The sequence below is a fragment of the Pituophis catenifer genome, unplaced genomic scaffold (assembly GCF_029215685.1).
Source record: "Pituophis catenifer annectens isolate HBS135680 unplaced genomic scaffold, rPitCat1.0.hap2 SCAF_7, whole genome shotgun sequence".
NCBI lineage: Eukaryota > Metazoa > Chordata > Lepidosauria > Squamata > Colubridae > Pituophis > Pituophis catenifer.
In genome coordinates this window covers 389,150-403,255 of record NW_027256887.1, presented here as the reverse complement: position 1 = coordinate 403,255, position 14,106 = coordinate 389,150, and the positions used below count along the sequence as shown (strand labels likewise).

The window sequence follows — 14,106 nt, the reverse complement described above, 5'->3', positions numbered from 1 at the left end:
GGAAGCCTACATCTTTGGTTACAGTTCTTAATTATATCTTTAATTGATCTAAGAACATGCTCCCCTACACAGATCACAGTGTGGGTAACTATTTTTTTCTGAAGGCCCTCAGAAGGAGGTGAAAAATAACAATGGCATTGCAATCAGAATATCATACAGGGAATGCAAACTCTATTATTCCTGCCTCAATAAGGAGCCCCGTGAAATCAGAGTGAGAATAGAATTGTGAAGATTATTAAAATAGCTGGAAAAAGCAGCAAAAACAATGTCATTCCATACACTGAGCCCCCTTTTTCTGATTGCCATCTGTGTCACTTCAGAGAAAACCTACAAAGGCCCAATATTTGAGGAAGGCGGCCTTTGCTGTGATTTCTTTACTTGAGAATGATCTATTTCTGCCTTTATGTAGTTTTAGGGTTTGGAGCAAAGATGCCAAAAGAAAGCTCTGCAATCTGTTTTGCAGATGTGCAGGTTTCATTTTACTTTCTTTGGGACTCACAGCTGAATATATGAATGTATCAAAAACCTCAATTTACCTAACATGCCAAAGGATGTAGAGAGCTCTGTATAAAATGTTTGTTCTATGAGCTCTCATTCTCCTATGAAAATCCCCCTTGACTGGACATTTCTCCAGTAAGAAACAGGAATCTGTGGCTTCATTACCAACTTGATCAAGGAAGAATTGGCTCAAACTTTGTGTCTTCTATAAGCCTTCAAGTCTTCCATGTTTGTGTGCCTGATGAACTTCATGCTGGGTGTTGGGCTGCCAGTTTTCTTAAGAGTCTAACAGTACCAAGGACTTGATGAGGTCTAAAAATCCCATTCTTGTGACATTTCTAAGCAAGTGTGAGGAATCCTATTCATTATTCATAATTTTAAATTGGGTTTTTTTAAATTTTTGGGGTTTTAAATCGGCCAAATCTATTTAATTATTTTAATTTTTAATCATTGTTGTGTCTTGTGTTTTTAAATTGGCTGTACACCGCCCTGAGTCCTTCGGGAGAAGGGCGGTATAGAAATAAAATTATTATTATTATTATTATTATTATTATTATTATTATTATTATTATTATTATTATTATTATTATTATTCAATAGGAAATTCCCTTTCAAAATATCTTGTGTTCCTTATGATATTGTTTTATTTCAGTTGATGGTGTTTTTTTAATTCAACTTGAGTTTTGTGGAGAGGGAGATGGCAGTGCCTTCAAATGATATGTAGTAAAAGTTTAACATTATATTAAATTACAATATTAAAAATTAATATTAACCATTTATTTGGTTTAGAAAGCCACCCAATTCAGAATTACTCTGGGTGACTAATGTAACTAAAAGAGAAGAGAAAGCAATCAACATTTTGTGTTGCCTTGTTATTTTTTCTCTGCAGAAAGAGTGTGCTAACTTCATCAAGGTGCTGAAAGCTTACAACCAGACCCATTTGTACGTCTGTGGAACTGGAGCTTTCCATCCTATGTGCACGTACATTGAAGTTGGAGGACATCCTGAGGTAAATTCAGTCTTATTTTTTTTTCAACTCAGTTGTTTTAGACATGATTTTGATTAATGACTGGCAAAGCTACAATTTATTTCATTGTTATTGATTCTACCAGAGTTCAGTCATGGTGGAAATGCTGAATCAGGACTGGAAAAATTCAGGTTGAATGGAAGCTCATAATACCTATTTCATCCATATAATTTGTATTTTAACCAAAGTTCAAGGCTTTTAAGCCCCATGCAAGCAATTTAAGAATATATATAAACTTGGCAATGAAAGTTTGTCCATGGTTGAACTACACCCACGAGACAACTTTCTTATATCAAGTTTAGTGTCTGTATGTAGAACTCATTAAAAAGTTTCACCCCCAACTGGTTTGCCATACTGTCTGTCCGTTTTTCCATTTCCGATTCACGCATAGCTATTTCAGCGTGCTGTACGATCGAATATCTTCAGCCTTTCGTGCTTTGTTCCCTTAGGAGAATAGGCAGCTCTCTGCCAGGAAGCCCCTTCCTGCCTTGGGTTTGCCTCTTTCTCTCAGCAGAGGCACCAGGACAATAAGACACGTGGGAAAGGATCTTCTACCACCACACTTGGGTTTGGTTTCTTCAGGAGAACCTGAGATTGGTAGCACTTGTTCTTCTGCTGAGCACATTTTGGATTGACAGCATCAAAATATAGCCAAATGCATTGTCTCCATAGCCGTAAGGAAGGATTATGTCCAGATACATCTGGTTTATAATCTACCCAAACAACGTATGTTATTAGACCAACTAAAAGATAGCAAATATAAAAAATATATGTAAAATATCTTCAAGTCAAATTCAGTTCTTAGTGATTTTGTGTCCATGTAATATTCTTGGTGACATTACAAATAATGGCTTATTGCCTTCTTTGTTTTCGAACTTCCCAGTCTAATTTAGAGGCCTATTAGTTGCTGGTACTTTTCCACTTCTGAAGGACTAACCAGGTTTTATCCTACTTAGGGTTTGTTTTTGTTTGTTGAGCTAAGTCAAGGACACTCAGAGTTATCACCTACTGGGTAGGTAGTATTTTTCAATAGGCAAACTCCATCTCAACACCTGGGTTTGGTTCTGAACTCCAGAACTTAAGAAAATTCAGAGAAACCTGAAGTAGAGGATGCAAAAGATAGAGGATGAGTAGGAGCTGGGAAGTAGTCTATTTCCTTTCTGATGAGACAAGGCTGAGCAAACTGGGTATATTTAGACAAGTAGACAACTTAGATGAGATATGATGACTTTTTCCAAGAACTCGAAGGGGGTCTCACAGAGAAGTTTCTGTCACCTGGAATGCCAGAGACAGACCCACAGGCCATAGAGACCGGAAGGAGCCTCTGGTTGTATTTTAGGAAAATCCTCCAACCGATAAGAGCAGTTTGATAGCAGATCCAATGACCAAGGCAGGGGGTGAGATCCAGGTAAAATCTGGACATCCCTGATACCAGTCAATAAAGTTTTAGTTGGATTCCTCCATAGAGTAAGAACATGGCACATCCAGTTTGATTATTCTGTTTTTATATAAGAAAAACAAAATGGTTCTAAGAGTGTGGTGGTCTTGGGGATGCTTGCTTATCGTGACTCTCAGCTGCTTCTTGCTGCTCAGTTATTCTTGGTCCTCTCAGCAGAAATGTCCGGATCCATTCATTTAACTCGGAATTCAAAATTAGAACTCCAGTTTCTTATTCTATTAACAAGCCACAAACAAGCTCTAGTTTATTTAACTGTCCTTATTGTCGGGGCGGTTAAATAAGGAGACAAGATGGAAAGTTTGCAAAGAATTCTTACCACTAAGTCATGAGTGTATACTGTAAGGATTAATCACAGCTCATGAAGACAGTTATGACCAAAAAAAGGAACGTTTTGCCTTTCTCCCGTGTAACCTTTGCAGTTACGGCTTCAAGAACAATTCAAATTCCGTATTAGTTTAATCTTTCATTGGAAGGCTTGCCATTTAATTTATGGAGCTGTTTTTCAGCTGATTGCTATGGAACAGTTACTTGCTAAGATATTAGCAGCCATCTTACGGATTTGACATTCAAGATTGCAAATTAATGTTAAAAAAAAAAGAGAATATCATTATTCAAGTGAATAAGGCTGTGCCTAATCACTTAAACATCAGATTACCGTCTGGCAGAAAAATTAACATATTAAAAGCTGTGAAGATTATTTTTCTCCATCTATATATAATTTTTTTCTATTATTTTTTAAAAACCCTTGTTCCCCAGGACTCTTTATTTCTAGGTGTTGGCTTTTATTGTACAGGAATTCAGCATAAGTTCTTGTTATATGCTTGAATGCTTTACTTCAACACTTATTTGTTAATTATCAATTGTCCCTCACGCAGACAAACTCACCCACCCTGAGAATGTGGCTGATGGCTGCATAAACATCCTTCATTTGGGATCTGGGAGACACGTTAATTAACTTAGTTCCTTAACACGCACATCAATCACAGGTCTAGCGTCTGCTAACGTTTTTGATGGATAAGTGACAAACTGAGATCATTTGTTTTTATACTTTATGAGCGTGCAAAATACACAATGTATACAACTACCATTATATTTACTGTAGAGATGTATATGGTGCTGTGGTTAAGCCCAACCTCAGCCACTCAATGGCCACTCATTCCTTCTCATGCTAACTATCCCCATAGGGATGTTGTGTTATGTGAGAAAATTTAGAGAAAAAAGATATCAAAGGAATGGCTTCCTTTTCTTCCCCTTCCCCTTGCCCTTGTCCTTCCCCTTCTTTCTTTCCTTCCTTCCTTCCTTCCTTCCTTCCTTCCTTCTTTCCCTTCCCTTCCCTTCCCTTCCCTTCCCTTCCCTTCCTTCCCTTCCTTCCTTCCCTTCCATCCCCTTTATCAAATTTATATAGTCACCTGTCTCACAAATGTGAATCTGCAAACCTGTAATAAACAATTAAAAACAAGCCTAAAATAACTATTTAAAACAATTCAACAAAGATAATTAAGATGTGAGATTGGGTAAATCCAATAAATGAATATGAATATGATGCTGATAATTAATCAACAATTTATAGAAATAAATATTAGAGAAGAGAAAGGGTTTTTTTCCAATCAGGAGGAATTTTTCAATACTGTAATCAGCATTACATTATCCATGAAGATTTACTCCTATATCTTTAATTTATCCATAACGTTTAGTTTGGAATGGTTTTTCTTCTTAAGATTGGATTAAATAACTGGTGAAAAAGTTTACAAATTATTTTTAGTACAGCACAAAAATGGTGTGAGATTCTCCTAATCCTCACTGGCCGTTTTTTCCTTGGAAATACATCTTTTAGCAGTTTCCCATAAGTTAATGCATTTCATTCATTCCCATAAATCTCTAGATCAGGTTTGGCTCTTTCTAAATATATTAGAAGTTCTATTCGTCACTTCAAATATTCAATGTTTTGGAGATTAGCACCTCCGTATTAGGGGTAAAAATAAAAACCCAGCTATTGTTGCAAAATATCTCCATCCTTGCATCTGTTTTGTGCAGTTGTGTTAACTGGCATATCTGTACGTAGCACAAGCTGTTCAAATTATACATAAGGATGCTTTTGAAGCTTTTATATGTACTGAAACTATTTCTAGCAATGAAGCTGGGAAAATATCATTCTGCCTGACAAGATAAATTATATGTCATTAAATGAACCCCATGACATTCATCAGCTTTGAAAAGTCTTTCACATCCTTCAGAATTATAGATTGCTTAAGGAGAGCCAAGGTGGCATGTCTTCCCTTACGTTCCAATTTTAGCAAGTAAATGATGCCAGTGTTAACTTTGCCGTTCACAAAGGACTGAAGTTGGGATATGAAAAAGCAATAATAGTAAAAAAAAAAAAAAAAGATTGATTGATTGCATGCAAGATAAATCAAGTCTTTTTACCCCATGGAGTTTGGGATTTATTTTAGCAATTTCCTTTAATTTGAGGTGGAAATTCTCAGTAAAACATTTTACGATTTGGCCAACTTTTTTCAAAGAGCCTCCAAATGTTGACATGGAAGTTGTGTCTGCACTGGCAAATGTGTATCCGGTTGATCCTGTGGTCAACAAAGGAAGAACACACCGGTCCAAACTCGTTACATAGATTAAAATGGTTATTTTGAATGAAAACAGATAAAATATTTGGTGTGACTCACCTCAGGGCTGTCCTGAGGGTGTGGTCAACAGAAAAAGCCAACATGGCAGCCTCAGTGGTGCAATTGAAGCTCTGCCTGTTGTCTTATCTCTTTGACAATATTCAGCTCTCACCACTTCCTTTAGGTAAGCCACAGTCGCGGAACAAAGAATACTCTTTAATATCTTTCATTGTTGTCAGAGAATGCCAGGGTGGCTTTCATTCAGACACTGAAAAAGGGAATAATCCTTAAAATTTTAGCTGACTTGATAAAAGGGAGGAAGCCACTGAGCACCAATTCTCAAAACATCATAAAGCGTCTTATATAAGGAAGACCTGAGCCTGCTTCAGAGAGGGGAGCAGCCTGGCCGAGCTCATCTCTTAGCAGGGGGTGGAAGGAAAAGATGTTGACCATTCTGAAACATCCTTAGATTCTCTTATTACACCCCCAAAATAGACCAATGTTTAGCCATGTTAGCTCTAGGAATAGTTTTGCTTAGTTTTTTACTGTGGAATAAAGTGTATCTTCCATTGTTTCCACCGCAATGAAGTGTCACCCTATACAAAAACAACCTTTGTTTTGAATCTGTGTCATTCATGGAGTAGAATTCTATATTATCATCTTTTGTGGGGGAGGGGCGTGTTTTACACAGGACTTTCCCCTTGCTAAGAGATACTTGCAGATCATGACTACGAAGTTATGTATAGCCTGGCACAGCTGAAGGGAGGAGGAGGAGACACAGCCATGAAAGGAAAAATTTTGGGAGCATCTTTCCTGACTAACAAACTTTATTAAAAGACATCGGCTCACATCACCAGATGTGCAGAGTGACTAGACCAGCATTTCTCAACCTTGGCTACTTAAAAATGTGTGGACTTTAACACCCAGGATTCCCCAGCCAGCTTTGCTTTGATACAAGATTTAAATTTGGGGAAGGAAGAATAGAGGTCGGTTGTCCAGGTCCAATTGGCATGGATTACAGGTACTTTTTCAATGAAGAATTGGAAGCAAATTCATCCACAGGGATGCACTCAAGATTCCTTGCCCTGTTTTGACCATGTGTTGTGTTGAGTTGCTTGACTCCTTGTTCTCCTGCCTCTCAGAATAAAAAAAAAATAGTTCATAGGGATAATAACTACACAGCAGAGCGCAGAACTGAAGTTGAAAGCAATTCTTGGTGATTGTTGTAGAATTCACGTATTCTTTGCCTTCTCAGTCCTTGCCGTCTGTAAGGCACCATAGTAACTAAGAGAGAAGACATTAATCCCGTCTCACTCCTTCCTTCCTCTCTGTCTCTCTGTCTGTCTCTCTCTCTGTTTGTGTGTCTCTCTCTCTCTCTTTCTCTCTCTCTCTCTCTCTCAAACACACACACTCATACATATGCACAAACCCACACATTAAAATGCAGCTAATTTTCATTTTCCTGTAAAATGTAGCAGGATGGAAGCTGCTTATCACTTGGTGGGAGCTGGACACACCACGATTCACAGCTAAATATTTATTCTGGCTATTAAAGAATGCTTAGCATTTCTTACTCTTTGTGTGGGTGTGTGCGTGCATATGCCTTCAAATCAGCATCGACTCCTGGCAACTGCAGTTTTCATAGCAAGATTTTCAGAAGGGATTTGCCCTTGCCTCCTTCCCAGGGCTGAGAGAGAGGGACTGGCCCAAAATCACCCGGCCACCTTTGTGCCTAAAATGGAACTAGAATTCACAGTCTCCCGGTTTCTTCACTTCTAGATTCACACAGCATCCTATGAGCACTTTCTTGTGATTCCATTAGCGATTCCTGAGTGAACAGCCAGATACAATCCCATCAGGTTTCACTGATTCCTATTGACCCTTGTTGGGTTTAAATGATAATACCATATTTTCTGGTGGATGTTGCTTTACATCGTTCATAAATGATTATGTACCAATCAATATCCAGTAATCTCAATTATCATGACTGGGAAATAATTGCTGGGACATTTAGAAGAAGAGCTGAACTGTCTGGTCTAAGTGATATTTCAGAAAGGCAAAGAGCCATAAAGATGGAGATTTTAAGTACCCCAACATCTGTTGAGAAACAAACCTTGCCAAGTCTGGTTCCCCCAGGAAGTCCTAGACTTATCTTGCCAGTAAGTTTCTCCCTCAGTGAGCAAATGAAAACACAAATCAAACTGGCCTTGGCTTGATTCTTCTCTGTGAAGAAGACAGGCTGAAAGGGAGGGTGATGGATGGCATACATGCCAAGCGGTTGGTATTAACTCTTCAGCCCGGCCCTTCGGCTCTTCTCCCAATGGCACACCGGTCACGGCTGGGCTGAAATCCATCCTCCTTGATCTCGTCCTTCCTCTGATTTTCTCTCCTTCCAGCTTTCCCAGCATTACAGACTCCCCAGAACTCTTCACAACATGCCTCCAAAATGGAATGATTTGAGCCTTCTCATCTGTGCCTTGAGTGAGAACTCTGGGCTGATCTATTCAATTATCAATTTCCTTATTTCTTGGCAAAAATAACCCCACTGAGCATAATCAAGCATTTACCTTGGACTTCAGAAAAAGGGGTTGTAATAAATCCAGAGGAAAGATTAGTAAGATCCTTTTATGTGAGAGGTCAATGGGAAAAGAGACTGGGGAGACTAAATCAAGAAAGGGATGAAAAGCATAACAACAAATAATTCACTGAATTTTAATTCTCATGGTTTGAACACATAGAGTGTAATGATAGTATATCATTGGAGGCAAAAAAGTCAAGATGGCAGCCACAAATATGTGATCAAAGCTCAGCCCTAAGCAATCAATAATCCTAGCTCGTGTATTGTCTATATTAGTGCTAAATATCAACCGTTTGAAGATTATTTCCAGAAATCTGGTGCCACTTGTTGCATTACAAAAACTCAATGAATACACAGTTAAAACTGAGCTGTCTATTTAATAGGCTTAATGAAACCCATCTTAAAGCCATCTTCATGAGCCCTATTGAAGGTTTTTTCTTTTCCCCTTTTGTGCTTTCTCACTCAGGAGTACCTGTTTTCAAAACTCTACATTTTAGTAAACAAGTAACTTGTTTAGTAAACAAGTTACTTGTTTACTAAAATGTAGAGTTTTGAAAACAGGTACTCCTGAGTGAGAAAGCTCAGTGGAAAACCTGCTGCAAATTTATAATCCATCAACCCCGTCCAGGGCTCTCTTCAGAGGCAGCTTGGTATGGAAGAGCCCTTGCAGGGTGAAATGCTAATGATTACCTTACACCTCACCTTCAGGTTAACTCACTCAGATTGTATCAAAGTGCAGGGTAACAGTGCATGGCTCAGATACAGGATAATTACAGTACTGAAGATTACTTAGCTATTTAATGGTTACTTTTTCAATAATGTCTTTGCTCTGTGTGTTTATTGATGGAGTTAACTCTTGAATTGTTACTTATTTCTGGGAAAAGCACCTACGGATACAGAATAGGTGGCACCAGATTTATTTTTCTTCTGGGATGGGAGATATTTCTCAGTTTTTGGATAGTGGAGAACCAAAGGGTAGGTAGGATAGCATCACCTATGCAGGTTCATTTTGAGGTAGGGAATTTGGGGCTTTTCTTTGCTCTTTAATTGTCATATTCATATGTTTAAGCTTTATATTAAAGTGTTTATGTATTTCTCAACTCAAAATGGAAAGAAATTATACTACCATTCAAATACCTTTCAAGAAATTATACAGTTTGAAATAACTGTGACCGGTGGGCAATCTGAAAATTAATGTGACTTGGGGGCTTTCTACAACTCTTAGTTATCCATCTGGTTGGTTATCAATTACTTTGATAGATTATTTACATGATCTGAATCCAGTCCTGTCTCCTTTACCCTTGCATCTTCTGGTGTGATCCCCTTGTTTAACTGCCAAGTTCCTATATATACACAATAGATGTAGTGAATCAACAGATGAAATGCTGATCCCTAGGAACCACAAATATGAATTAACGTTCCTTGAAGTACCATGTTCACAACACCGCCCCTTAGATGGAAGGCGTGTTATTGTACAGATCTGTAATCTTGTGAAAGCTGTGTGTAACATGTTATAAATCACAAGGGAGTCTTAGAACAGAATTACAGGAGGTTCCTGGCTTCATCTCTTCTGATTTATTCCAGATAAAGAGATTCAGCCGATTAAATCTGGATGGCCATGTTCAATTCCGCAGATTAAATCAGAATGACTTTAATCAATGGAATTTGATTATGTAATCAACTCCTTAATAAAATGTGCTCAAGAGTTCTGCAAAAGATGATATAAACCAGATACATATTTTAAAAGGGGGGGGGAAGCATATGGCCACATAATTCAGACAGATGGCCCCCATCTTTTCTTTTCAATGTCCTCGCTTTGATGACTCAGCCTTCACCTTTTTGAAGACTTTTTAGAGCACCCTAACTTGAGAGAAGACCAAAAGAGCAACCTGTCAGATTAATGGCAGGGACTTTCCTTTTTCCTTAGGTATTTTTAGCCGAAACGATGAAATGTCTGTGTGGTTTCTTTTATGCTTTTCAAAAGAAAAAGAAAAAGAAAAAGAAAAGTATTTCAGTGTAATGATAAATGGTTCTGATTATTATACAAAAAGCTACTCAATCATGATGTCTTTTAAAAGACTTATGAATGACACTGTTGCAGGGTGAAATATAATACACATTTATAGCCATAAGGAAGAAGCAGTTACATAAACCAATATCATGTCTAATACAAATATTGAATCAAATAAGCCAGATGCATTTTTCCTATAAGTCAGTCAGAAGAGTATTAAGACAATGATGTGGTAATTTTTCTTATGTAATGCAATTTCTAGAATAGAATAGTTTATCTAACAATATCAAAAAATTATATTAAGTTTTAAAAAATCACCATATCATTCTGCATAAATAAAACACTGCACATTTACATAGATATATTATTTTGGTAATTGAGGTAAATCTTGTCATGATTTGAGTTTCCTTTATATGACGCAGTGATTTGTCATAATAACAGTATTTAACCAATGGCAGCTTTAAACTATTTCTTTTTAGCTGAGCTGTTTGAAGAGTTTGTTAAGCCATTTGAAAATGAAATCGGCACATGAAAATTTTTATAGGTATAGTTTTTCTCAGTGAATGTATCATGGCTAATAACAAGGAGATAATTATTGTTAACTGAAACAGTTATGATAACTCAATGCATTGGCAATTATTTGCATGAATTATTTTAATGAGTTGATTGGTGAATTGGTATCCATGTACAATGAATGAATGAATGAATGAATGAATGAATGAATGAATGAATGAATGAATGAATTTCAGATTTTGGCTTTAACTGCATTGATTGTATGGTTATATTTTGCATTATGTCTTCTACATGTATTTCAGCTGCCTTATTAGAATAAAGGTGGGGCTTTAGATTCAATAATAAATAAATTACAGATGTACTCAGAGGGTGAAACACATACGTAGCTGCATAGAGGCAGATCTTAAGACGGAGATAAAGATGTATATGAGAAAGACACCAGCTGGGCCTCTTGTGGAAACGGCCTTGTCTCCGCCACTTGCCCCCTTCCAGGGTTATTTTCTGTTTTATAGCCCCAGGAGGGGAGCAAAGTAGACTCACCTGGTTGCAGAATGAAAAGCTGAGAGAATTAATTTCCCCCGGCCTGTTCAGGCTGTAACTTGCCTGTGTTCTTTGCTTGATATTGATTCCTGTGTTAACCCAGGTCATGGGTCGGTTTCCATCATGTCCAGTTTTGCCCTGAGGAAATAAAACTGATCCTTTATTTCACAGCCAGTGTACCAGCATGAGTCCATCTCGCTGTCCATCTGGGCAGTCCTGATATTTTGACTTGGGTCGAGAGTTCTTGCTCCAAAGGATCTCGTGAATCGTTTTTATGGGGTCTGCCTTCGCTGAATGCCTTCCCTCTCCTAGGCCATGACTTATGCTTAGCTGTCTTTGAAGACGAGGCTCCTTTCCTTAAGGGGTGGGTGGGTGGGTGTTGGAGATAATGGGCATTAAAAAGCCCTAAGAGAAGAAAGATGAAGTCCTGTTTTGGAGTGAAGTAAATCAAGGAAGGTGAGTTTTCCCAACCAGAGGGGAAAACTTTCACTTTTTAAATTTTAGGCCTCCAAATATTCACTGGTAAGTTGCATTTGGTGTTGTCGTCAGAGTTTTAATCTGGCCTATTTTATTTGTCTTAGTCTGGGGAAAAGATTTACATGTAAAGTGCCAAGAACTGATGTTCATACAGCCAAGTTTTGCAGGAGGATTTCAAATGGCTCCGTGGTGCTTCTTTGGAATACATCCCTACAGATGATAAAATCAAGATGGTAGCCGGGATGGTTCACTTGAAGCCCCGCCCCGTTTTAATGTGCATTGTGACTGCCGTAGTGATTTTTTAACCAGTGCTCTGAAGACCCTCCCTCTCAATAAAAGCTGCGAATTGGAGGTTTTTAGTGTTTTCTGGATCAGATGGCTGGTATTGTGTTTTCTTTTACTTTGATAGTATAACCTCAAAGTTGGCTCCCAGGTAAGAGCTGCCAAACTCCAAATGACAAGAGATAGTAACAGAACAACATCTCTAAGTGTTTTGTGCCCTCTAGTGCCTGCCTGGACTTTTGCAGTCTACACTTAATTGGAAATGTAATTGGAATATAATTATTCCAAAGCAGCACTGCCAATCACAAGGCTGACATAATGCAAGAAAAATAACAATGTGATAGAACCGACACGTGAGGAGTTTTAACAGGAATAATGTCCAGATGGAGTAAGAAGACGATATAATACATTTTTATACTGTGGTATATGTTACATAATCCAACAAATTTACATGGCTGACCTTGAATTCTCATATAGGCACTTGTGTGATTTTTATGAATTCTGTATGTATCAAAAATGTCAGGCATACTAAATAGTTTTAAACAGATGCCTGAAGGGTGCCAGTAAGAGACTGGAGGTATTTATGGGTTCTTGCTCTTGCCTAAATAGTGATACTCAGTAAGTATCACAAAGGAAACCCAAAGTGATACGTGTTTCAAAGGTGAAGACTTGACCATATTAAATCCTGTGAGAATTCTGATAATTATTCCAGTAAACAAGCAATATCTGTTCCACTTCAGAATCTAAGGGAGAAACAGATTTTTGGTTCTTAGACAAAAAAGAAATGGCATCCTGGAAAATGACTTCATTTTCCTATCCAACTTACTAGCCAAGATCAGGCCACTGTTGCTGATGACCAGGATCATAGGCCAATGGAGAGAGAACTGGGGGCAAATCTGGATAACTTTTAACTCACTTAAGGTAGGAGAGAAGCAACCTCCTCCCTAGCCCTCAAGCTCTACAATGAAAGGCTGCCTCTGATAGGACATTTGAAAACTCTGCTACATGCCCCACAACATTTTTGCTATTGTAAAAGATCAGATTTAAAAACTAACAGGTTGATTTTCGAATTACTGCCATCCTTGTCTCTTCTCCGCCTCACAACAGTTTGCAGGAGGAAAATTTAATTTAATTTAATTTAATTAATTAAATTTATATGCCGCCCCTCTCCAAGACTCAGGGTGGCTCACAATACATTTTAAAAAATAATTATAAAAAAACATTGAAAAATTAAAAACTTTAAAAAACATTAAAAACTCATTCACATCATTCGTGGTCAGATCTCGCCAGATCACAAGAGCGAGATCAACGGCCCCAGGCCTGCCGGAAAAGCCAGGTCTTCACCGCTTTTCGGAAGGCCAATAGGGTGGGGATGGTCCAGACCTCAGGAGGTAACTGGTTCCAGAGAGCTGGGGCAGCCACAGAGAAGGCCCTCCCCTGCGGGCCCGCCAGCCAACATTGTTTAGCTGACGGGTCCCGGAGGAGACCAACTCTGTGGGATCTTATCGGTCGCTGGGAGCTATGCGGCAGAAGGCAATCTCGAAGATAACCTGGCCCTGAGCCATGTAGGGCTTTAAAGGTAATAACCAACACCTTGAACTGTGACCGGACACCAATAGGGAGCCAGTGCAGCTCACGGAGAATTGGTGTAATGTGGGTGTAACTAGGTGCACCCACGACAGCTTGCGCAGCTGCATTCTGGACCAACTGTAGTCTCCGAACACTTTTCAAGGGTAGCCCCATGTAGAGTGCGTTGCAATAATCTAGGCAGTTAAAAGAAACCTCTTTTCAGTGAATGGCTCCCTGCTGTTTTCCTTCCACTTTTGTGTCAATCACCTCCTTAACTGGCTTAAGGACAACCATTTCCTTTTAAGAAAAATGCAAAGAAATGAATCTTATGTGTTTCTCACTGCAGCTTCTCTGTATGAAGGAGAAGCATTGCTCACTCACCCTAACCCTGCCTGGAGCTCTCCTCCCAAAATCCGCCATGAATATTTCTTGGTACAGAATCCATTCTACCAGCCAATGCCCTTCCCGCCTGTCTCACTACAGAGAAAGTATGGCGTATTTTTTTAAAAAAACAGTGTTAATAAGCATCCATGG

At 38.5% G+C, this 14,106-nt stretch overlaps 1 protein-coding gene across 1 annotated transcript in view; it reads left to right on the top strand.

Moving 5' to 3' along the window:
• Positions 1 to 14,106, top strand: part of SEMA3A (semaphorin 3A) — a 137,321-nt gene that overhangs the window by 64,896 nt on the left and 58,319 nt on the right. The window contains exon 4 of the mRNA XM_070947729.1: positions 1,388 to 1,507. Within this exon, the coding sequence (XP_070803830.1) occupies positions 1,388 to 1,507 (120 nt within the window). The remainder of the gene's footprint in view (positions 1 to 1,387; positions 1,508 to 14,106) is intronic.